General features: G+C 45.1%; 1 protein-coding gene across 4 annotated transcripts in view; it reads left to right on the top strand.

Annotated features, from left to right (window-relative positions):
• Window positions 1–2,120: 2,120 nt before the first annotated feature.
• The window catches only part of Fbxw12 (F-box and WD repeat domain containing 12), a 43,580-nt gene continuing 21,954 nt past the window's right edge, over window positions 2,121–23,746 (top strand). For 2 of the 4 annotated variants that reach the window (XM_076577076.1, XM_076577077.1), the window contains exons 1-5: window positions 17,742–18,055; window positions 18,770–18,807; window positions 18,988–19,148; window positions 20,438–20,556; window positions 22,881–23,024. In XM_076577076.1, coding sequence (XP_076433191.1) covers window positions 17,888–18,055; window positions 18,770–18,807; window positions 18,988–19,148; window positions 20,438–20,556; window positions 22,881–23,024 — 630 coding nt within the window. In that variant the 5' untranslated portion in view covers window positions 17,742–17,887. Of the gene's footprint in view, window positions 2,370–17,111; window positions 17,177–17,685; window positions 18,056–18,769; window positions 18,808–18,987; window positions 19,149–20,437; window positions 20,557–22,880; window positions 23,025–23,746 lie in introns of those variants that run through there. The other 2 variants (XM_076577078.1, XM_006985867.4) reach the window with 2 other exon arrangements.

Below are 23,746 nucleotides of genomic sequence, written 5' to 3'. Positions count from 1 at the left end.
TGGAACTTACTGGGTCACAAAAACAAAACAACAACAACACAACATAAACTGGGTGGTGGTGGCACATGCCTTTAATCCCAGCCCTTGGGAGACAGAGTCAGGTGGATCTCTGTAAGTTTGAGGCCTGCCTGGTCACAGAACAAGTTCCAGGACAGCTAAGGCTACACTGAGAAACCCTGTCTCGGAAAACAAAACAGAAAGCCATGAAAGTAGAAGGGGGCTAATTGGGAAAAGGAAAGAGATTAATGGGCATGGGGGGAGGACAAGAGGGAGGATGGGTGAGTAGGATTGAAGTGTGTATGCATTTTAACAAGTGTGTAATGGAGTTGACAAGGAGAAGTAGATAAAGATCACTTCCCCCACTATCAATGCTTGTTAAAACAGAGAAATGTTTATTGTGTCTCAGGCTTAGCAGCAAATGCCTTTACTAATAAGCCATCTCAACAGCCACTATTAACATTTTAAAAGTGAAAAGAAAGAAGAATTTAAATTCTTATTATGATACCACAAGGTCACTTGCTCAACCATGTTTATAGCAGCATTATTTGTAATAGCTAGAACCTGGAAACAACCTAGATGCCCCTCAACCGAAGACTGGATAAGGAAAATATGGTATATATACACAATGGAGTAGACTCTGCAGTAAAAAACAATGACATCATGAAATTTGCAGGCAAATGGATGGAACTAGAAAGAATCACCGTGAGTAGGTAACCCAGACCCAGAAAGACAAACACGGTATGTACTCACTCTTTTTTTTTTTTTTTTTGGTTTTTTTTTCGAGACAGGGTTTCTCTGTGTAGTTTTGCGCCTTTCTTGGAACTCACTTGGTAGTCCAGGATGGCCTCGAACTCACAGAGATCCGCCTGGCTCTGCCTCCCGAGTGCTGGGATTAAAGGCGTGCACCACCACCCGGCTGTACTCACTCTTAAATGGATATTAGACATAAAACAAAGGATAACCAGGCCATGACCCACAACCCCAGAGAAGCTAGGTAAAAAGGTTGACCCTAAGAGGGACACACATTGAGGATCCCAGGAAGGGAAAATAGTTAAGATCTCCTAGGTAAACTGGGGAAGGGGGGTAGAAGGGACGGCATGGGGGATGGGAACAGGAGGGACTAAGATGGCCGAGTGGAGGGAGGGACAGAGAAGGAGAGCAATGAGAGAGATATTTTGGTAAAGGGAACCGTTATGGGGTTAGGGAGAAACCTGGTGCTGGGGAAATTCCCAGGAATCCACAAAGATGACCCCAGCTAAGACTCCTAGCAATAGTGGAGAGGGTGCCTGAATTTACCTTTCCCTATAATCAGATCAGTGAATTGTCATCATAGAACTTACATCCAGTAACTGATGGAAGCAGATGCAGTGATCCACAACCAAGCATGGGCTGAGCTCCTAGACTACAGTTGAAGAGAGGGAGGAGAGATCATAGAAGCAAGAGAGGTCAAGATCATGATGGGAAAAAAAACCACAGAGACAGCTGCCCCAAGCTGTGGGAGCTCATAGACTCCGGCATGTCAGCTGGGGGGCATGCATGGGACCGAACTAGGTGAATGTGGGTGACAGTTAAGTGGCTAGATCTGTTTGGGGAGCCCCTGGCAGTGGGACCAGGACTTATCCCGGGTATATGAAATGGTTTTTTGGAACACATTCCCACGGGCGTAATACCTTGTTCAGCCTTGACACAGGGGGGAGGGGCTTGGTCCTGCCTCAACTTAGTGTGCCAGACTTTGTTGACTCCCCAAGGGAGGCCTTACCCTCTCTGAGGAGTGGATTGGGGGGGGATGGGGAAGGTGGAGGGGAGAAGGGGAGGAAGGGGGAAACTGACCTGGGATTGGTATGTAAAAATGAAAAAAAAAGTTTTTAAAAATAAAAAAAAAATCTTATTATGCCTTTTGGCACCCATTTGTCTTGACCAGATCACCAGATAGCTTCCTGCACTGTTTGTGATATCTTAGGACCATGTCATTTTCAGAATAGAGGGTCAGAGTTGAGATTCCTCCTGGTTAGACTGTGACATGCCAGAGAACAAAATGATCGGAGCTGTAGAAGGGTCAATGTGAGTGGCCTTCTTTCCCAGGAAAATGGAAATTGCTTTTGATCCTCTCTTCTGCGCAGATGGACAAGAACAGGTTCTTCCAATAAATAACTGGTGGCATGGAACTCACCTGCTCCTGAAGGTGGACACAGGCGGACACACGCGCACAGCGGCCACCAGGGACAGCCACAGGTCAGGCCGTGCTAGCCGACTCTCCCCTGCTGTGGTCTGCGTCAGACACAGGATGCGATGGACATAGTGGCCCCGATGAAGCATGACTGCTTTACAGCACTTTGATCCTTCAAGTCCATGTTTGGTCTACTCCACAGGTAATCCATCATTCATCTGCCACTGCCCTGCACATCTGTGTAAGTTTATATCATAGACCAGGAATGATGAAGTGAGTTCACGGGACCACTGACCCACATAAGATGGACTTGGGCCATTTTCCTCAGGTCTCAGTGTTTCCTAGTTTATCATGAAAGTTTATTATAACTGACTTTTTTTTTTTTTAAAAAAGATTTATTTATTTATTATGTATACAGCATGTATGCCTGCAGGCCAGAAGAGGGCACCAGATCTCATTACAGATGGTTGTGAGCCACCATGTGGTTGCTGGGAATTGAACTCAGGACCTCTGGAAGAACAGCCAGTGCTCTTAACCTCTGAGCCATCTCTCCAGGCCCGACTTTTTTTTTTTTTTTTTAATCACCATGTCACCAGGGGGAGCTCACTGTCTAAATCCAACTGCACTCCAAAGGTCTAGGATTAGTCCTTTCTCCAGTGGACAGTCCCACACTTCCCCCTGGGCAAAGACTAAGTGAGAAATGTTTTCTATACTTGCAAAGGTAAATTCTCAAGAACATCCAAATAATGGGCTGTGTGTAAGACCTGTGTGTAATCCATATCAAAATTGTCCGGAGGATCACGATTTTCTGCTTGGTGGCTGACATGAGCACTTTATACCCCTGTTCTTTGTGGCTTCTGGCTGTAGGTCATAAATGTTATTATCATCATCACCTGTGTAGTGTCTCTCCTAGGATCAGCAAGACCTGTTTGCCATTGACGTAAATCCTTGTAGCTCAAGGCCCCCAAGTGGCAAAGACAGCCCAGTCTCTGATTTCAGCAACTGTACCTCTCTCACTTTGGACAATGAAATGTTACCTCTAGGCCCTGTTAGATAGAATTCTGTCATCTCACTGGTACCCAGGGAGCTTGGTTTCTTAGTAGCTCTCTTGTCCTCATCTGAAGACACATTAGATGACAGCCCTCTCAAGGATGCTCAGAGGACATTCTGTGTTGCCTTTGTGACAGGTGTGGCTGTGACCTGTCTGGGAACATGATGGGCTATCAGGGACTCACGTTCAGTTCTTATAGACTTTGCTGAAATGTCTGACCCTCTGCATTAACCGCAGCATCTCCACATCATTCACTATGGCAACTCATGTCTCATCTCCAAAGAGCCCTGTCTTAGGGTTTCTTTCTTTTTTTTCTTCTTTTTTTAAAGATTTATTTATTTATTATGTAACAGCATGTATGACTGCAGGCCAGAAGAGGGCACCAGATCTCATTACAGGTGATTGTGAGCCACCATGTGGTTGCTGGGATTGAACTCAGGACCTCTGGAAGAGCAGCCAGTGCTCTTAACCTCTGAGCCATCTCTCCAGCCCCCAGTTAGGGTTTCTGTTACTGTGAAGAGACACTATGACCACGGCAAGTCCCATAAAGGAAAACCTTTCATTGAGATGGCAACTTACAGTTTCAGAGGTTTAAACCATTTTCATCATTGGGGGGAACATGGAGGCTGGGGCTGGGAGTATGGCAGGATGCAGGCAGACTTGGTGCTGGAGAATTCTACATCTTGATCCAAAGGCAACAGGAAACTGTCTCACTGGGAGTGGCTTGAGTGTGTATGAGACCTCAAAGCCCACCTCCACAGTGACACACTTCCTCCAACAAGGCCACACCTCCTAATAGTGCCACTCCTTTGGGGGCCATTTTCTTTCAGAACCCCACAAGCCTCATAGCCACAATTAAGGGTGAATATCTTGTGTCTTTGTGGGATGTTAAATCCCAATTCATTATGAACACTTCTGTCCTCAACCTTGAGTCCACAGAAGGTAACAATTCTCAGTGCACTTCTGGACTTGTTCCCTCAGTTCCCAGCAATACAGACAAGACATCCCACGGGACTCATCTGCTCGCTCACTTCTTTCCTTTCCTAACAGTAGCTTTACTCCCTCACCCAGGCTCTGCTGAGACAGAGCCTGATGACTACTGGTCTGGAGAGACAGGTGGAAGCTGCAATGAAGCAGCCACTTAAGGAGACAAGATACTGAGCCAGGCAGTGATGGCACATGCCTTTATTCCCAGCACTCAGAAGGCAGAGGCAGGAGGATTTCTTGTTAGAGGCCAGCCTGGGCTACAGACTGAGTTCCAGGACACCCAGGGCTACACAGAGCAACCCTGTCTTAAAAAAACTGAGGGGGAGAGTAGGGAGAGAGAGAGAGAAAGACACACACACATACACGCACGCGCGTGTGCACACACACACACACAGACACATACACACACATACACACACATGTACACACACACACCACACACACACACACACACACACACACCACACACACATAAATACACACATGCACACACACCACACACACACACCACACACACACACACCACACACACACACATACACACACACATCACACACACACATGTACACACACACACCACACACATACACACACACACCACACACACACACACCACACACACACATACACACACATACACACACACACACACATACACACACATACACACACACACATACACACAGAGACACACAGACACATACACACACATACACACACACACATATACACACACACATAGACACACATACACACACACATATACACACACATACACATACACACACATACACATACACACACATACACACACATATACACACACAGACACACACACATACACACACACACACACACACACACACACAGGTTCGGAGACTGTTCTCATCTAGCAAAGATAAGGAGCGATTTGAAGGAATCTGGGCAGTTCAAGGGTCTTGGGAAAAACACAGTATACATCCGCTTCCCTGGTGTCTCTTTCGTCATGAGCAGAGAAAATACACAAGGTCTGCACATTCAGTATCCTGTTAACTCCCCACATCTTCTAATCAAATCCCGAAAACCCAATCAACTTCTTGTAAATATCAATTTGCAATGAAGGGATAGAATTTTCCACAGGGGAAAAAAAGGTAAATTAATGAGCCATTGGTAAAGTGTTTGTTTGGCATTTGTGAGAACATGGTTTCAAACCACAACTCAAAAAAGAAAGAGGTGGGCTGGAGAGACGGCTCAGTGGTTAAGAGCACTGGCTGCTCTTCCAAAGGTCCTGAGTTCAATTCCTGGCAAGCACATGGTGGCTCACAACCATCTGTAATGAGATCTGGTGCCCTCTTCTGGCTCTACAGGCATGCATGTAGACAGAACACTGAATACGTAATAGATAAATAAATCTAAAAAAAAAAAAAAAAAAAAAAGAAAGAAAAGAAAAAGGTAAAATTAAAATTCAAGTAAATGCTACATGAGGATATGGAAGAAGAATCATGTTTTCCTCCATATTAGAGAGGCATTGCTTCCCTTTTGTATCTAGGTAGAATTACATTGAATACCATCACGCATGCCAACTCCCACTGCCACCCACACTGAGGCAGTCATGTGTGTGACTCCTGCTCTGGGGTGTTTACAGGGTAACTGGGTTTCACCATCGCTTTCCATCCTGTAAGGTGAGCTCTGTGGCCACAGTGGGCTTCTGGGTAGGTGGGAAGCAGATGCTGTATGTTGGTTCACTGGAGAACTTAAGTACTTACTTTGTCTGATCAGAAATAGCTCCTGTGGACACGGAAAATATCAACTCGGGATAATAGATGCTGGATTCTAACTTAGGTAGTAATTCAGTAAGGTCCACATGGCCCCCATGTGGAGAGGACCGCAAGAGAAACATCAAATTCCTGGTCTGGCTCTAGTAATTATGCCGTAGAAACAATATAGATTTGCGCTTATTTTCTGAGTTTGTATTTATTTATTTATTTTTTTTTTTTTAAAAGATTTATTTACTATGTATACAGTGTTCTGCCTGCATGTATGGCTGCAGGCCAGAAGAGGACACCAGATCTCATTACAGATGGTTGTGAGCCACCATGTGGTTGCTGGGTATTGAACTCAGGACCTTTGGAAGAGCAGTCAGTGCTCTTAACCTCTGAGCCATCTCTCCAGCCCTGTATTTATTTTTATAATCTAGTCAGCATACGTGTGTGTGTGTGTGTGTGTGTGTGTGTGTGTGTTCATATGTACTTGTGTGTCATGTATGCATGTACATGAGGAACCCAGAGGTCAATATGGGTGCCTTCTTTACTCATTCCCTGCCTTACCTTTGATAGGGGTATCACTGAACTTGGAGCTCACCAATCGGATCCAGTTAGACTGGTTTTCTGACCGGCCCGGGGACCTGCCTCCTCAGTGCTGGAATGGGCGTATTTTTGTGCCTGACGTGGGTGCTGGTGATTGGACCGAGGTCCTTATGCTTGCACAGCAAGAACTGTACCTGCTGACCCATTATTCCTTTTTCTTTCCCTTAATTCTACAAACTCTCAGCAGGGTTTTCATATTCCACACAAACAGAGTATATTTTTGAAACACAGTTCTTTTAACCATGGTGAGGGGCTGGAGAGATAGCTCAAAGGTTAAGAGCATTGGCTGCTCTTCCAGAGGACCTAAGTTCAAGTCCCAGCAACCACATGGCGGCTCTCAACCATCTATCATGGGATCTGATGCCCTCTTCTGGCATAAAGGCATACATGCAGATAAAGCACTCTTATACATAAAATTAAAACAAAACAAAACATGGTGAAGCCTTAGCTGAAAGTTAAATTTGAACACAAAACTTATGAAAGGAGCATATCAATTTTGAAAGCATTTGATAGACAGATGTGGTAGGTGGCTCATGCCTGTAATCCCAGTAGTTGGGAGGTAAAGGCAAGGAGGATCAGGAACTCAAGATTACCCTTGGCTACTTAGCAAGTTCAAGTCCGGTTTGAGCTACAGGAGACCCTGTGTCATAAAACAGAGACTGATTGACTTCGAGATAAATTATCAGTTACGCATGACTGCATGCAAACCACCCTGCAAAACCTCACAGCCTAAAGAAGCCATTGAGCTCATGTTTTGTGGGTTAGTGCTTTGGCTCAGCTGCTTCTTAATCTGTTTCTGATTTAGCTTCATCCAGCTGGGTTTAATGCACGTATTGGCCACCAGGTGGCAGGTCACTCGGGTGCTACTCATCTGGATGGTGGCTCTTGTGTGTCTGGAGGATAGTCAGACTAGCCCAGGATTGTCTACTTGCCTGAGCACAGTCCCCAGAGACCAGAAGCCAGCCTAGCCTCTGGAGGCACAGGCTCTGCCGTTTGCTGCTTTGTATTAGCCAAAGAAAGTCACGGCGGCAGACCTGACTGAAGGCATAGATGGACTGGGGTGCAGTTCAGGGATGGAGTGGCGTGCTTAGCATGCTTAGAGCTTGGGGCTCAGTCACCAGCACCAGAGAGTAGAGTGTGCAGGGTATGGAGAGGTCACAAGTGGGAAGGAAGGAGGAGCAGGCATAATTTGGTGGGGAGAGCTACAGGGTCTCACTATAAAGAGGTACCCTCCTCCTAAAAAAGCCAGGCATTTTTTTAGGCCCTCACTTGTAATCCCAGCACTGGAGATTTGTGGATGCTTGGTGCTCATTGGCCAGCGGGCCTAGCCTAATCATTGAGCTCCAGACTAATTAGAGACTGTCCCAAAATAAGGTAGACAGTACCTGAGTAACAGCAACCTGAGGTTGTCCTCCATACTCATGTACACGCACATGTGCTCAGACATGAATGCACATAAAATAAGAGATATGCTTACAAAGAGGCAATGGATGCTTGCAACCATTTTTACAACCTCTTCCAAGTCTAACTTTTTCTTCCCCTCACTTGGAAAAACTTCAATTTGTATCTTTTGCCTATAATCAACTCTTTGCTAATTTTCCTATCTGCTCTTCAAACAAGGAAGGATCAACTCCCTTTATGAAGCTATTTGGTAACTGTCCACAGTCACTTTAGAAAGCACCCAGGAAGCTTCCTCTTTAACATTATGGGCTTATCAAAACATTTTTTATAGCTTTTTTTTAAAGATTATTTATTTATTATGTATATAGTGTTCTGCCTGCTTGTATCCCTGCAGGCCAGACAAGGGCACCAGATCTCATTACAGGTGGTTGTGAGTCACCATGTGGTTGCTGGGAACTGAACTCAGGACCTCTGGGAGAGCAATCAGTGCTCTTAACCCCTGAGCCATCTCTCCAGCCCCTTATCAAAACATTTATGAGGAGTTGACAAGGTGGCTCACTGGGTAAGGGTGCTAGCTGTACAGGCCTGACCACCCAAGTTCAGGGCCTGGAAGTCACAGTGGAGGAGAGAACTGCCTCCCAAACTTGTCCTCTGACCTCCACACATGCTGGGACTGCTTCCCTCATACAAATGTCATACACACACACACACACACACACACACACACACACACACTAAATAATTTGAACATATTTATTTGAAAAAATGTAGATCTTTCCATAAAAAAAAGGCACGAGGCAGGTTGTATGGAATTGTACATCAATTTTAAAAATATTTTATCACATTCTACTAAGTTTTTAATTCTGTAGTTCTATTTTTTTTCTCTTCATGAGATGGTAAAAAAAAAAAATACAAAATACAACCCAACTGTTCCAAATTCTGAATATAGATCTCTGGTTATTAGTTCATCTTCATTTCTACTGGGTGTGCTTAATACTTATTTTGTCCTCAAGAAAAATAATTGTTCCTACAACAGCATTGTCCCATCTTCTGAGACAGTCTGAGTATGCAGAGGTTGGCCTCGGACTCAGTCTTCTACTCCAGTCCCCCAAGGTCTGGAATTATACACAGGTACCTCCATGACCAGATAAATGCTTTCTTTACATTTATTTATTATATGTGTGGGAGTGCACATGCCATGACATGTATGTGAAGATCAGGGGATAACTTGGGGGCATTCATCTCAGTGGATGAACGGGGATCTCAGGGCTTGAACTCAGGTCCTCAGGCTTGGCACCAAACCTTTACTTACTGAGCCTTCTCACGGGCTCCCAGCTTAAAACAGGACATTTTCCCCACCCAGAAACCTTTACAAAGGTGAATCAGAAAGAGAACGGATTTAGTAAGCCTTAAGCCAGAATGTGACCCCACGACCGGGAAGACACCGGCAGATCTCACCCTTTTACGTTGCCACACAAGTACACCCTATTACACAGATGTTCTTTGGAGCCCTGGTAATTAGTCCTTAATTGGTCCTCCAGTAAGAAATTTGACAACTCCATTTGTTTATCCTAAATTCACCTGATGATTAGGTCACCATCTGCATCAGTTAATTGGTTTTATACAATGGAAAAATAAATTTTTTAATGAAAGAGGTAGCTTTGCAACTGGGAGCCAGACTTTCACGGAAGTCAGGCTCCTAACCATCCGCAGAAACTGGGAGACAAGGCCCTGTTAGAGTTCATCAGTTATGTATCGCTCTGTGCATATGGAATGAAACATTTTTATAATATAATGATATATTTCATATTAAGAAGACATTTAATATAAAATAATAAATTCATGTATAAGTATGTAATAGGTTTATACATACTGTATAATAAGATTTCAAGTCAATCTGAAGGACATCTTCAGAGAAGTACTAGGCAACTAGAATTTGTGTGGCGAGAATATTTAAAGGAACACATACACATTTTGAGACAGAGAAAGAACATAATTTTTTTTTCTGAAGAAAACTCTTAAAGAAAAGGAGGAAAACATTTCCCATATTCTTCAGGGGGAGACTTGAGCTCCATTTCAATCTGTCCTCACCCGTACCTTGAGCAGGGCTCCTCTGGGTCAACCATGGTCTTTAGTAACCATGGTATTCAGCATTGCTTCTCTTCTCATCAGCTCAGGATTGATTAACCTGGTCCCTCATCCATCAGGTCATAATTAAATCTCATGCACCAGAGACAAGTCTGGACTATGTTGATTCACCAGTGAGTCAGAGGCAGACTCCTCTCGTTACGGAAATTGTATGGCACAAAAGGAAACATAATAAACAGATAAATAAATGTACTTAATAATTTATTTACAACCTAATCACAGGTGCTATTAAGCATAATGAGGACAAGCAGAACAGCATGAGGGCCTGAGCAGGATGGGGAGATTGTAAGAAGGGCAGTGGTGTTTGAACTGTGAAGGATTTCAAGGAAGACGAAGGGAGTCAGAGTCACAAGCAAAGAAAATGAGATTTTTAGCCGGGGGCAAGGGACAGATGTGAGTGGCATTGGACTGTGAGGAAGAACGTGGAAAAATGATCTGTGGGGCCAGAAAGAATTCTGCTTTAAAACATGTAAAGTTTGAGCTTTCTCTTTTTTTTTTTTTTTTTGTTTTGTTTTGTTTTGTTTTGTTTTTCGAGACAGGGTTTCTCTGTGAAGCTTCTCGCCTTTCCTGGGACTCACTTGGTAGCCCAGGCTGGCCTCAAACTCACAGAGATCCGCCTGCCTCTGTCTCCCGAGTGCTGGGATTAAAGGCATGCGCCACCACCGCCCGGCTTTCTTTTTTAAAAATTTATTTTATTATTACTTTTATTTAAATGTTTTTGTTTTATGTATTTGTCTCTGTGTGCAGGTGCCCAAGTTGGCCAGAAGAGGGCACTGGATCCCTTGGAGCTGGAGTTACAGGCAGTTGTGAGCTGCCTAATGTAGGTGCTAGGAATTGAACTCGGGTCCTTTGGTAGAATGGTTAATATTCCTAACCACAGAACCATCTCTGCAGCCCTTGAGATGCCTCTAAAAAAAGAAAAGAACAACCAAAAAACCACCCCCTTTTTCATATTTTATGTGTATGAGTGTTTCACTTGTATGTATGTCTGTTTTCTTTGCATGTATGTCTGTGTACCACCTCTTTGCCTGCTACCTATGGAGAGCAGAGGAGGGTGTCGATCCCCCGGAACTGGAGTTGTGAGCAGCCATGTGAGTGCTGAGAATCCAGCTTGGGTCTTCTGAAAGAACAAGTGTTCTTTTTTTTTTTTTTTTTTTTTTTTTTTAAAGATTTATTTATTTATTTATTATGTATACAGCATGTATGACCAGAAGAGGGCACCAGACCTTATTACAGGTGGTTGTGAGCCACCATGTGGTTGCTGGGAATTGAACTCAGGACCTCTGGAAGAGCAGTCAGTACTCTTAACCTCTAAGCCATCTCTCCAGCCCAGAACAAGTGTTCTTAATGGCTGATTTGCCTCTTAACATCAGAACACAAGGCTAGCCTGTGACTCCGCCTCCAGGTGATCTAACGCCCTCTTCTGTCTCCCTTGGATTCCTACTCACACCTAACATATGCAGACACACACTCATAAATAAGTAAATAAATAAAATTTTAATTAAACAAAATCAAAATACAGGGCTGGAGAGATGGTCCAGTGGTTGCAAGCACTTGTTGCTCTTGCAGAGGACACAGGTTCAGATCCCAGCGCCCACACGTGGCTCACAACCACCTGTAACTTCAGCTTCGGGGGATCTGATGTCCTTGTTTAGCCTCCTTGGGCACCAGGCACACATGTGGTGTGCACATGTACATGTAGGCAAAACACCCATACACATAAAATAATAAAATTAAAAAATCAAAATACAGATGTTGAGGAGACAAGGGGTAACGTGAGAGGAATCAGGGTACAGACATGGTTTAAAACAGAGTTCCAGACTTCCTTTGCTGGATACAATGGTGTGATTTGTGGAAAATGCATGCTCCCATGAAAACAGATTAAAAAGGAAATCAGATTTTCAAAAATTAGTCTTTATGATATCTTCAGAGAGCTGCCTAGCTAACTAGGATCTGAGTGAGCAGAGCATGAAAAGGAAAGGAACCAGAGTGCTGAGCCATAATTCTTTATCTGATTTCTGCCTGCAAGCATCTGGCTGTTAATACGAAGGCTGCTCAACTCCCATTCTTAGGAGATTCGGCTCTTGAGCAACTGGAGGAGAGAGGCAAGTAAGTGGAAAGAGTGGACTGTGGAAGGCGAGGCTCCTGGAGACAGTATTCCATGGAAGGAGACGGAAGCGTGGAACCGGACATCCCACTGAAGGTGCCCTTCCCTTGAAGGCTTTCATCCAATTCAGTGCTGCATTGCAGAGGGGAACAAGACTGTGGGGGAAAAGCCCCAGTATGTGCCAGGCTCCCAGGGCCAAAGAAGAAAACCTTGGGTTCCAAGACCCAACCAAGAAGAGGAACTTCAGTCAACACACTTCTTTTGTTTATTATTGTATTTTATGTGCGTGGGTGTTTTGTCTCCATGTGTGTCTGTGTGCCATATGCATGCCTAGTGCCCTCAGAGGCCAGAAAAAGGCCTTGGAGATGGGGTTACAGATGGTTATAAGCTGCCATATGGGTGTTGGGAATTGAACCTGAGTCCTCTGGAAGAGCAGCCAGTGCTCTTAACCGCTGAGCAATCTCTCCAGCACCATAAACACACTTCTTTGTTGTTGTTTTGTTTTTGAGACAGGGTTTCTCTATGTAACAGCCCTGGCTGTCCTGGAATTCACTCTGTAGACCAGGCTGGCCTCAAATTTACAGAGATCTGCCTGCCTCTGCCTCCTGAGTGCTGGGATTAAAGGTGTGTGCCACCATGCCTGGCCTATAAACACACTTTTTTTTTTCTTGGTTTTTTTCCCCCCAGACAGGGTTTCTCTGTGTAGCTTTGCGCCTTTCCTAAAACTCATTTGATAGTCCAGGCTGGCCTCGAATTCACAGAGATCCTCCTACCTCTGCCTCCCGAGTGCTGGGATTAAGGGCGTGTGCCACCACCGCCCGCCTAAACACACTTCTTTATGGGCTGAGACAGCTCAGGTTCACATAATGAAGGAACATCAAGGTGACCCAGAAGATCTTAAGAGGCACATAGCTGGTGGTTGTAGGGATCACTTAGCAGTTAGGAGCTCCTGCTGGTTTTCCAGAGGACTGGAGTTCATATCCCAGCACCCACAGCAGTCAGTTCAGAGCCTCATGTTACTCTAGCTCCAGAGAATTAGATACCTTCTTCTGTATTCCCCAGGCACCGGCACATTTGTACACACACACACACACAAATTCAAGAGGCTGGAGAGATAGCTCAAAGTTAAAAGCATGTACTGCTCTTGCAGAGGACTCAGGTTTGGTTCCCAACTATCTGTAACTCCAGTTCCAGGAAATCTAACACCTGTGCGCATACATGCACTCGGGCATTACACATACAAATAAAATAAATAAGTATTAAAAATAAAATTTAGAAAGGAAGCCAAACTTTGAAACTGCAGATTTGCTTGACGTTAAGATCACCTTTGTTGGGCCGGACATGGTGGCGCACACCTTTAATTCCAGCACTCAGAAGGCAAAGGCAGGCGGCTCTCTATGAGTTCGAGGCTAGCCTGGTCTACAGAGTGAGTTCCAGGATAGCCAGGGCTACACAGAGAAACCCTGTCTCAAAAAACAAACAAAAAGATCACCTTTGTCTCACCTTGATGAAGAGACAAATGCATTTATTATTGAAATGGATTACTAGAACATCACATCGAATCCTGTAATAGATCAGCATGTATACCATCAACTAACTTTTCATCTACAAGCTCAGTGAAATGTGATAAAGAACATACAGTGCTAGATTTGTTGGATGTCCATACAGAAAAGCAAATTCACAATGAGTCACAGATTTAAAACAGAAAAAAAAGGAAAAGTGTGTGTGTGTGTGTGTGTGTGTGTGTGTGTGTGTGTGTGTGTGTGTGTATGTCTGGAGGGGGAGGATAAAGGGTCAGAGAGATGGCTCAATGGTTAAAAGCACTTGCTGCTCTTGCAAGGGACTAGGGTTCTGCTGGTTGTGGTGGTGCACACTGGTAGGATTTGCTGAAGGAGGTGGAAGCAGGAGGGTCATGAGTTCGAGGCCAGCCTGGGACTAGGGTTCCATTCCCAGCATCCTCTTTGGGCAGCTCACAACTTCCTGTAACTCCAGCTTCAGGGGATCTAGCTCTCTCTTCTGGCCTCTGTGGGTACCCACACACATGTAAACATAAATCTTTTTAAACTTTGTTTAAAAGAGTGTCTCTGGCTAGCCTGGAACTCTTGATCCTGCAGTCTCAGCCTTCCCTGTGTTGGGATTATACTTACGCATCACCATGCTTGAACTTTCTTTCCTTTTGTTTGTTGGTTTTTTGAGACAGGGTCTCTCTATATAGACCTGGAACTATGGAACTCACTCTGTAGCCCAGGCTGGCCTCGAACTCAGAGATCTGCCTGCCTCTGCCTCCTGGGTACTATGATTAAAGTGTGGGCCACCACCGCTCGGGTCCTAATTTTAACCATATACACACTTAGTCTTAATAAAATCATTGTTAAAAAGATTACCATTTGCCTTATAGAATGACCTTGGCACCTTTATTGAAAATCAGTTGCTCGTGTGAGTTATTGCATCTGCTGCTCAGACCCAAATTCTTAGAGTCATCTTGTCTTTTTCTCACTTGCTACATACCTAGTCCATCACCAAATCTAGCCGACTTCAAAATATTTCATTCTTATTGGCACACCACTCCAAAAACATTGGCTACACCATCGTTTTGCCTGTGTCTGGCAGTTGACAGGCCAGAGCAGGAGAGTGTTTGCTTAGGGTCTGTTTTAGTCAAGGTTTCTATTACTTCCATCAAACACCATGACCAAAAGCAAGTTGGGGCGGAAAGGGTTTATTTGGCTCACACTTCCAGATTGCAGTCCATCATTGAAGGAAGTCAGGACAGGAACTCAAACAGAGCAAGAACCTAGAGGCAGGAGCTGATGCAGAGGCCATGGAGGGTGATGCTTACTGGCTTGCTCCTCATGGCTTGCTCAACCTGCTTTGTTATAGAACCCAGGACCACCAGCCCAGGGATAGCATTACCCATAATGGGCTGGGCCCTCCCCCACCAATCATTAATTAAGAAAATGCCCTACAGGCTTGCCTACAGCCTGATAATTTGGAGGCATTTTCTCAATTGAAGTTTCCTCCTCTCAGATGACTCAAGCTTGTGTCGAGTTGACGTAAAACTAGCCAGGCCAGGGTCTGATGTGGCTGCAGTCATCTTTAGTGCCTTCTGTATTCATATGTCTGCTGCCTGGGCTGCAGGACCTGAGCTTCTCAGGCATCCTTCTTCCTCTGTCTCTCTGTGTCTCTTGATTTGCTCTTTCTTTACGGAACCTCAGAGTAGCCAAACTTCTTACATGGAAGTTGAAGATTGTGAAGGCAAAAACTTGGTGACACTCTCAAGTCCGTTACCAACAGTGCAGACATCTTGCTGCTGCCACCAGCAAGGTCACAGCTGTTTGTGTCAGGAGTTGGTTAAGAACCTGGGGGCACTCTTGCTTGGAGCCCCTCATTGATATTGTTAAAGTGGTTATTATGGGATTCCCAACCAAAGTGAACGTGCAAATGTGTCTTTATTCAGTAACTGCCGTCAATTGACTGACGATGCCCATGAAGAGATACATCCACATCCCAATCCCTGGAACTTGTATCACTTTTGATGACAAAGGTGGGAATATCCCTTAATAGGATAAAATATGTGGCTGGGTGGGACAGGGGGGATGGGGAAGCAATTGAGAGCATATGCCGCTCTTACAGAAGACCCGGGTTCTGTTCCCAGCACCTACTGGGGGCAGCTCAAAACTGCTTGCAACTCTAGCACTGGGGAGCTACGACAGCTCTGACCTTGTGGGTACCTGCACTCCAGTTTGCATACACGAATACACATAATAAAATATAAAGATGTGACTGGATTATCGCTCTCAGATGAGGAACTTAGTTTACCCAGATGAGCTCTGAATACAGTTATGGGGTTTCTTAGCCCATCCCCTTAATCCCAGCACTCAGAGGCAGAGGCAGGCAGATCTCTGTGAGTTTGAGGCCTCTGTGAGTCTGGTCTACAGAGTGAGTTCCAGGACAGCCAAGGCTGTTACACATAGAAATCCTGTCTCAAAAAACAAACAAAAAAACCCAAAAAAAAAAAAACTTCCGACGTGGATGGAAAATGTCCCTTGTTAAGGGGTTTGGGGTAGCAATGCCTCATTTTTTTTGTAAGGAGTGATAATACCTTCTCGTTTGAACATCTAAGCTAGGTACTCAGAAAAGGAGGCCAGGGCCATCCTCTGACTCAGCAAACACAAAATTCAAAGCCAGGTGTGGTGCGCGCCTTTCATCCCAGTACTTGGGAGGCAGAGGCAGACTGATCTCTGAGTCTAATGAGTCGGAGGCCAGCCTGGTCTACATATCAAGTTCCAGGCTAGTCAGCCAGGGCTAGATAGTGAGATCCTTTCTCAAAATAAAGGAGAGAGAGAGAAAAAGGAAGGAAGGAAGGAAGGAAGGAAGGAAGGAAGGAAGGAAGGAAGGAAGGAAGGAAGGAAGGAAGGAAGAGAAAGGAAGAAAGAGGGAGGGAGGGAGGGAGGGAGGGAGGGAAATCGACAACACTATAGCACATGGAGGCGTTTGACTCCTCTCAGGGCCTGTAGCCTTGTTTTCAGGCGCTTTAGCTTTTCAGGGCATTTCACGTTCTAACCTCTAACTCTGATAACAAAGTCAGTGCTGGCGTCTGCAGCCCTCAAAACTGGTTTCAATTTGAATCAGTGGACAGCATAGTCTAAAAAGTGTGTCTATGTATGTGTATGCATATGCCGATTGTGTGTATGTGTGTGTGCATGTGTCTATGTGTGTATATATGCATGTGACCACTGTATGTGCGTGCATGTGTCTACATGTACATATGCATATAATCATAGTGTATATGTGTGTGTGCGTGTGCCTATATGTGTGTATATATGCATATGTCTATGTATGTGTGCACTCTAGTTCAATACTGGATTCCTTGAGCTTTTTTTTTTTTTTTTTTTTTTTGTCTTAAAGGACAAAGAAGCCCAGCTACCGAGGATCCGGGACACAAACTCTACCCTGTGGATACACAGGAGAATGTAATTCTGATTTCTGATTAGTAATGTATGCTTGGATAAAATCAGCATGAGGCTTTTGGTCTTCTTTTTTTGAGACAAAGTCTCATTCTTTAGCCTAGGCTGGCCTGGAATTCACGTGTAGTGCATTTGTAAGTGTCTGTATGCATGAGTGCGTGTGTGTGTGTGTGTGTGTGTGTGTGTGTGTGTGTGTGTGCTCAAATGTGTGTGCACAGAGGCCAGCAGCAGGCATTAGGTGTCTTCTTCAGGTAACCCTTTCTTCTAGAAAGCTAAATACATAAGTGCAAAATCTCAGAGACTGTACTGGCACTGAGAGGTGGGTCCTACCAATCAAACTCCGTTCTCAAGGCAGACATAAACATGGAAAGCAGATTACCTATGCTAGTAATTTGGAGCAACCTAATGGGCTTCACACAACTGAACCCACTGAAAACGAGTGTGTTACTTGATATTTTCTAGAAAGTTCTGACAAGTACATCAGCAATCAGGGCTCACGTGCCTTTGGTCCACAGATCCAGGAAGGTGGTGTTGGGGTCATCTATGCAATAAACAACCCTGCAGAGTGAATTTCAGTGTGAACACACTCTCAGCTGTGTGCATCTGGCTCCAGGGAAGACAGGAGTGGGGGGTCAGGCGGAGAGTCTACAGGCCTGCAGCTCACGTCAATCAAAGCCTGATGAGGTGCAGATGAGGTGCAGGTGGCAATCTCGCTAAATGCTGCCATCTTTGGCCAAACCTTTAAAGTCAGAGCAAGCTGAGGAGAAGAGCGAATGTGGGCTTAGGCCACGGAAGATGGAGATCCATTTGCCTAACGTGCCGGTGATGGAAATCTTCTCCTATCTGGATGCCTTCAGCTTGCTACAGGCTGCCCAAGTAAACAAGGTAAAGACTCTCCACTTTCCACTGCTGTCTGATTGACAGCTCTGTGCCTGGATGCCTCCACTTTGTATAGTCCTATAAAAGGCCCCGTTGGCCTTTCACCCCAGCCACGGAGTTCACTACCCCAGCCAACTCACCCAGCCTTCCTTCACTCCTTAAACTTACCTTATTCAGACCTGTCCACGCAGCTCTGACACCCTAGCGTCTCGGGGACTCATTGCTTCTCTTGACCAATGGGAGTGTCAAGCTGCAGGAGAGCCCATGGGTTAGCGTCATTCACTCCGAAGACCCCAAATCCTGTTAAATGAGCCAGGAGTGTTGGCGCATGCCTGTAATCGGAGCGCATGAGCGGTAGAAGCAAGAGCATCGGGACTCTGGGTCATAGTCAATTAAATGGTGAATTTAAAGCCAGCCTAGGTTACTAGAGACCTTTTCGCCAAAAAAAACCAATAACAGCAACAACAAAATTCTGTTAGATGAAAGGAACAAGCTGATGTGTGGAGTTGTGCTGCGGATATGTGAGGACCTTGAGGCTCCCAAGTCAAATAGACTGCTCTTCCGTCCTCCAAGCTCTCACAAGATGACTTGTGTTTGCTTGGGGTAGGTCTCCCTAGGCTAGCTGGGCCTGGAGAGCTGGGATTGAGTTTGATGAACCTGTGTAGGCCCAGCCCAGAGCATGAGAGCATGCTGGCTTAAGGACTCCTTTCTCTCCTGTAGAGCTGGAATTTGGCTGCAACCAGCGACTCCCTATGGAGGTAAGGAAAGGGGGCAGGATGGGGTCCAGAAAGGAAGGGGGGGGGAGGGGCGGCTTCTAAGTCTGCACCCGGACCCCTGGTGTGTGAGATACACCCAGGAAGAATGTGATGAGAAGTTCATGCACTTTAACAGGGCCTCCGAGGAGGTGAGCTGACTGGGATTGTGACTGTGCCTTGCAGGAAGCTGTGTAAGAAGAGATGGCTCTGTTACGACTTGTCTCTAGATACCCTGGGTGCACAGACGTGGAAGGAGTACTTCCTTCGCAAAACTAGGCAAGAACACTCTATGTCTCGGGCAAAGCCAGAAGACTTCATCTACAAAGAAATGTCTGGGGACTTTGGTATGGGCATGGGTATCCTAGAAGAGACACCCACTTGATATTTTTCCCATTCTATGTAGTGTTACATTCTTATTTAATAGGAGAAGGGTCATTAAAATTTAATGGGTTGGGCTTGTTGTCTAGCCATGGAACCAATCCTGATTCTTGTCTCCTGTGATCTGAATAGAAGACCCAGAGTGATTGCTTAGCAGCGTAAAGCCAGCCCAGCCCTATCACTCCATTTCCCCAGAGGCTTCCTACCCTCCCCAGAATATACAGAAAATTGAATGGGGAAATTACTAAATAGCATAGACTTTATTATTTACCTTTCCCTAAAACCTGCTTGTGACAGTTCTCTGATGGGGAGATACTTTAAATTTCTTACACTTATAATTTTTAGTGTGTGCATATGTGATGTATGTATATTCCACATCGTGTGTATATCAGAAGACAACTTTGTGGAATCCACTCTCCTGATGGGAAGAGTCTTAACTTTTCTTATTTTGAGATAAGGCCTTACTACATAGCTGTGACTGGCCTGGAACTCAATATGTAGACCAGACTGTCCTCAAACTCAAGATCTGCTACTTGCCTTCGATGGGACTGGAGGTACACCACCACACCTGGTTTTTTTGTTTTGTTTTGTTATTTTTTTTTTATTTCTATGTTTTCTGATTTTATTTTTTTTTCTTTTATTTTACAATACTATTCAGTTCTACATAACAGCCACAGATTCCCTTGTTCTCTCCCTTCCTGTCCCCCTCCCCTTCCCCCCAGCCCACCCCCCATTCCCACCTCCTCCAGATCAAGGTCTCCCCCTAGGACTGGGATCGACCTGATAGACTCAGTCCAGGCATCTAGGCAGTGGTACCAGGTCCTGGGCTCATTGCATGAGTTAACTGTTTTTTTTTTTTTGTTTTTTAAAGGAAGGGTCTCATGGACCATAGGCTGACAGCAATGACTCTTCTTTCATGTAGCAAACAACAGTGACTTTGAACTGCAGATCCTTCTGCCCCCAAATGAGTGCTAGGATTAGGGTTTATGGGACTCTAGGAATAGAACCTAGCACTCTACTGACCGAGTTACATTCCTAACTAGTACCCATTTTGTATCTATAGAAACAGATTAAAGAGTAAAAATACCTGAGCCAGAGACAACCTGCAGCTTGATTGGCTGACACTCTCTCCATCCTTTCTACAGCTGTTGCCCAAGCCTTCCCACAGAGACAGAAAAACAAAACCATACCTTGTTTTGGTTTGAGTCACCCCTCAACTATCTGGTGTCCAAATAATGTTGGGGTTTCCTTGCAGGAGTTGAGGGAACAGCGTACTATCTCTCAGGGAGTGGCTTAACACATAATGGACAAGGAAAATCAATTGTCTGTGTGGTGACTTCTATGACTCGGCTTACCACCTGGGATATTCGAGAGGTGAGTCTGGCAGAGGAGCAGCAGAAGTGACCAGGACCTGAACCTGAATCCTCAGTTCATCTTTTTTGTTCTTGAGATGGAATCTCCTTGTACAGCCCAGGCTATTCTGGAACTCCCTACGTAGATAAACCTGCCTCTGCCTCCCCAGTGCTTGGGTTTAAGGTGTGCACCACACTCCTGGTTCTGCCCTGGTTTTTTTTTTTTTTTTTTTTTTTTAAATTTATTCATTTTATATGTAGGAGTGTTTTCCCTGAATATACACACACCACATGTGTGCCTGGTGCCAGTGAAGGTCACAGGAGGGTGTCAGGTCCCTTAGAACTAGAGTTACAGATAGTTGTAAGCTGTGGGTGCTGGGCACTGAACTGGGTTCCCTGCTGAATCATCCTCCAGTGCCTCTCAGTGTCTTGAAGTTTTCATTTTTTTAATATTTATTTTTTTATTTTATATGCATATGTGCCTGTGAGAGTTTATGGCTGGTGGGCCGGCAGAGCCCAGAGTGTTAGATTATTAGAGGTGACTCTGAGATGTGTAGGCTCTGGGAACCCAGCTGGGGTCCTCTGCCAGAGCAGTGATTGCTCTCAACTGCTGACCCATCACTCCAGGGTTTTGTTCTTGTTTTGAGGCTGCTGTGGACCTGACTGCTTCCCTGGTTGCAGTTTGTTTATTGGTAATGGGAAGGGCCCTGGTTTGTGTTTGTTTTATGTTCATTTTGCAGCCTGTTAATGTGCTGGAAACTTATCAGTCTTAAGAGTTCTCCCGTGGAGTCTTCAGAATCTCTTCAGTACAGAATCAGTGTTTGCAAATAAGGTCACTTTAGCTTCTCCTGTCCTATTGGCATCCCTTTCATTTGCTTCTCTTGTGTTATTGCTCTAGCTAGAACAATACCGTATTGCTTTAAGAGCCAAATAAGAGTGTCTTGTTTCTGATGTTGCTGTAAATGCTTTGAGGTTGTTGGGTTTTGTTTTTTTTTTTTTTTTGTTGTTGTTGTTGTTTTTGTTTTCTTTTTCTTTTCTTTTCTTCTTCTTTTTTTTTTTTCTGGAGCTGAGGATCGAACCCAGGGCCTTGCGCTTGCCAGTCAAGCGCTCTACCACTGAGCTAAATCCCCACCCCCATGTTTTTTGTTTTCTGAGTCCAAGAGGGTACAATAAAGAAACTGCCAATGGGATTGCTCCATGACATGATTAGAGTTTTTATTGTAGATATGAGAGCACAGCCAGAGGCATCTGGAAGAGTCCAGAGCAGAGAGAGAAAGTAGACGGACATGGCCAGAGCTAGGGAAGGGGGGGGGGGGGCGACAGGAGAGAAGGTGGAGATAGCAGGAGACAGAGAATGGAGCCCAGGGAGAGCAAGTAAAGAGAGAACAGTGAGGTATAGGGGTGAGTAGCTGCGAGAGGGAAGGGCCGGGAGACTGCATGGGGGCTTTGACATCTAGAACCAAGTACTTGTGAGTAGGGACCAGGGAGCCTGGGGGCGGCTTTGATATGCAGCCATGAGTATATGTCAATGGAGCCCCATATCCCTTCAACCAGAAGGGAAGTAATGCCTTTTGGCAGATGGGAGCTGGTTTCAGAAGTTCCTGGGGAAAAGCTAGCTTTTATCTATCACCAGAAGTCCTATAGTCCAGCTTGAGCTCATCTCTGGATCCCTGGACAGTCTGAGACCTAACATTTACTATTTAATATAGGTTGGCTACAGGTTTGTGTGCGAGTGTGCTTTCTGTTACTGTGATAAAGACCATGACCAAAAGCAACTTGGGGAGGAAAGAGCTCACGGATTAGTCTTTCAGGGGGGATGAGGCAGAACTTAAGCAGAGGCAGAGAAGGGACAGTCTGTACTGGCTCCCTCTTCATGGCCCCTCCCTCTTCATGGCCCCTCCCTCTTCATGGCCCCTCCCTCTTCATGGCCCCTCCCTCTTCATGGCCCCTCCCTCTTCATGGCCCCTCCCTCTTCATGGCCCCTCCCTCTCCATGGCCCCTCCCTCTCCATGGCCCCTCCCTCTCCATGGCTCACTCAGTTCTCTTTTTTATACCACCCAGTACTACCTGCCCAGGAGCGGCACCGCCCACAGTGGCCAAGTCCTCCCACATTGATTAATTAGGAAAATGCCCTACAGACTTGCTTAGAAGCAATCCGATGGAGATGTTTTCTCAGCTGAGGATCCTCTTCTCAGATAGCTCTAGCTTGTGTCAAGTTCACCTACACACCAACACACCCACTGACCCACAAAATCGCTGCCAATAAAAACAAAAACTGACAAGGACAGTTTGTCAAGTGAGGCCTCCACTGTGTTGAAACGTGTTCCTTCTGTTCTGTTCCTTCAGGACTTAGGAGATGTTGGATTTGCCCTTTCCTGCGTCTATTGTCATTCAGTTTCTATCCCTGAGTCCATTTGTGTCATTTATAACCTTGTTTTCATGTACATTAAACCATGCCTGCACCTTTATAATAAAGCCAGCTTGGTCATGGTGAGTGTTCTTTTTGGTATGTTCTTTCTTTTTCCTTTTTTCCCCCAGAGACAAGGTTTCTCTGTGTAGCCCTGGCTGTCCTGGAACTCACTCACCAGGCTGGCCTTGAACTCAAGAGATCCGCCTGACTCTGCCTCCTGAGTGCTTGGATTAAAAGCATGGGTCATCACCACCACTCAGCTTGGTATATTCTTTTTTAAGTTTTTTTTTTTTAACTTTTTTTATTTATTTTTTGGTTTTTCAAGATAAGGATTTTCTGTATAACAGCCCTAGCTATCCTGGAACTCACCCTGTAAACTAGGCTGGCTTTGAACTCACAGAGATCCACTTGCCTCTGCCTACTGAGTGCTGGGATTAAAGGCGTGCACTGACACTGCCTGGCTTAAGATTTGTTTTTATTATTTTTAAGTTGTTCGTATGGGAGGAAGAAGTATATGCACACAAGTGCAGGTACCTGTAGATCCAGAAGAGGGCACTGGCTACCGTGGGGCTGAAGTTACAGGAAATTATGATCACCCTAGGTGGGTGCTGGAAACTGAACTTGAGTCTTTTGGAAGAAGAGTAGATTCTCATAATCACTGAGCCATTTTTTCAGCCCCCCTGGTGTACTCTTGAATTCAGTTTGCAAATATTTTGTTGAGAATTTCTGTATTTATCAGAGGGCTTGGCTGTTACTTTCCCTTTCCTGTTTTTTGTTTGTTTGTTTTTGTTATGTCTTTTAT

The sequence above is a fragment of the Peromyscus maniculatus genome, chromosome 7 (genome assembly GCF_049852395.1).
Source record: "Peromyscus maniculatus bairdii isolate BWxNUB_F1_BW_parent chromosome 7, HU_Pman_BW_mat_3.1, whole genome shotgun sequence".
NCBI classification, from domain to species: Eukaryota; Metazoa; Chordata; class Mammalia; order Rodentia; family Cricetidae; genus Peromyscus; species Peromyscus maniculatus.
Note: the sequence above shows the minus strand (reverse complement) of the source record. Positions and strands in the feature narration are given on the sequence as shown.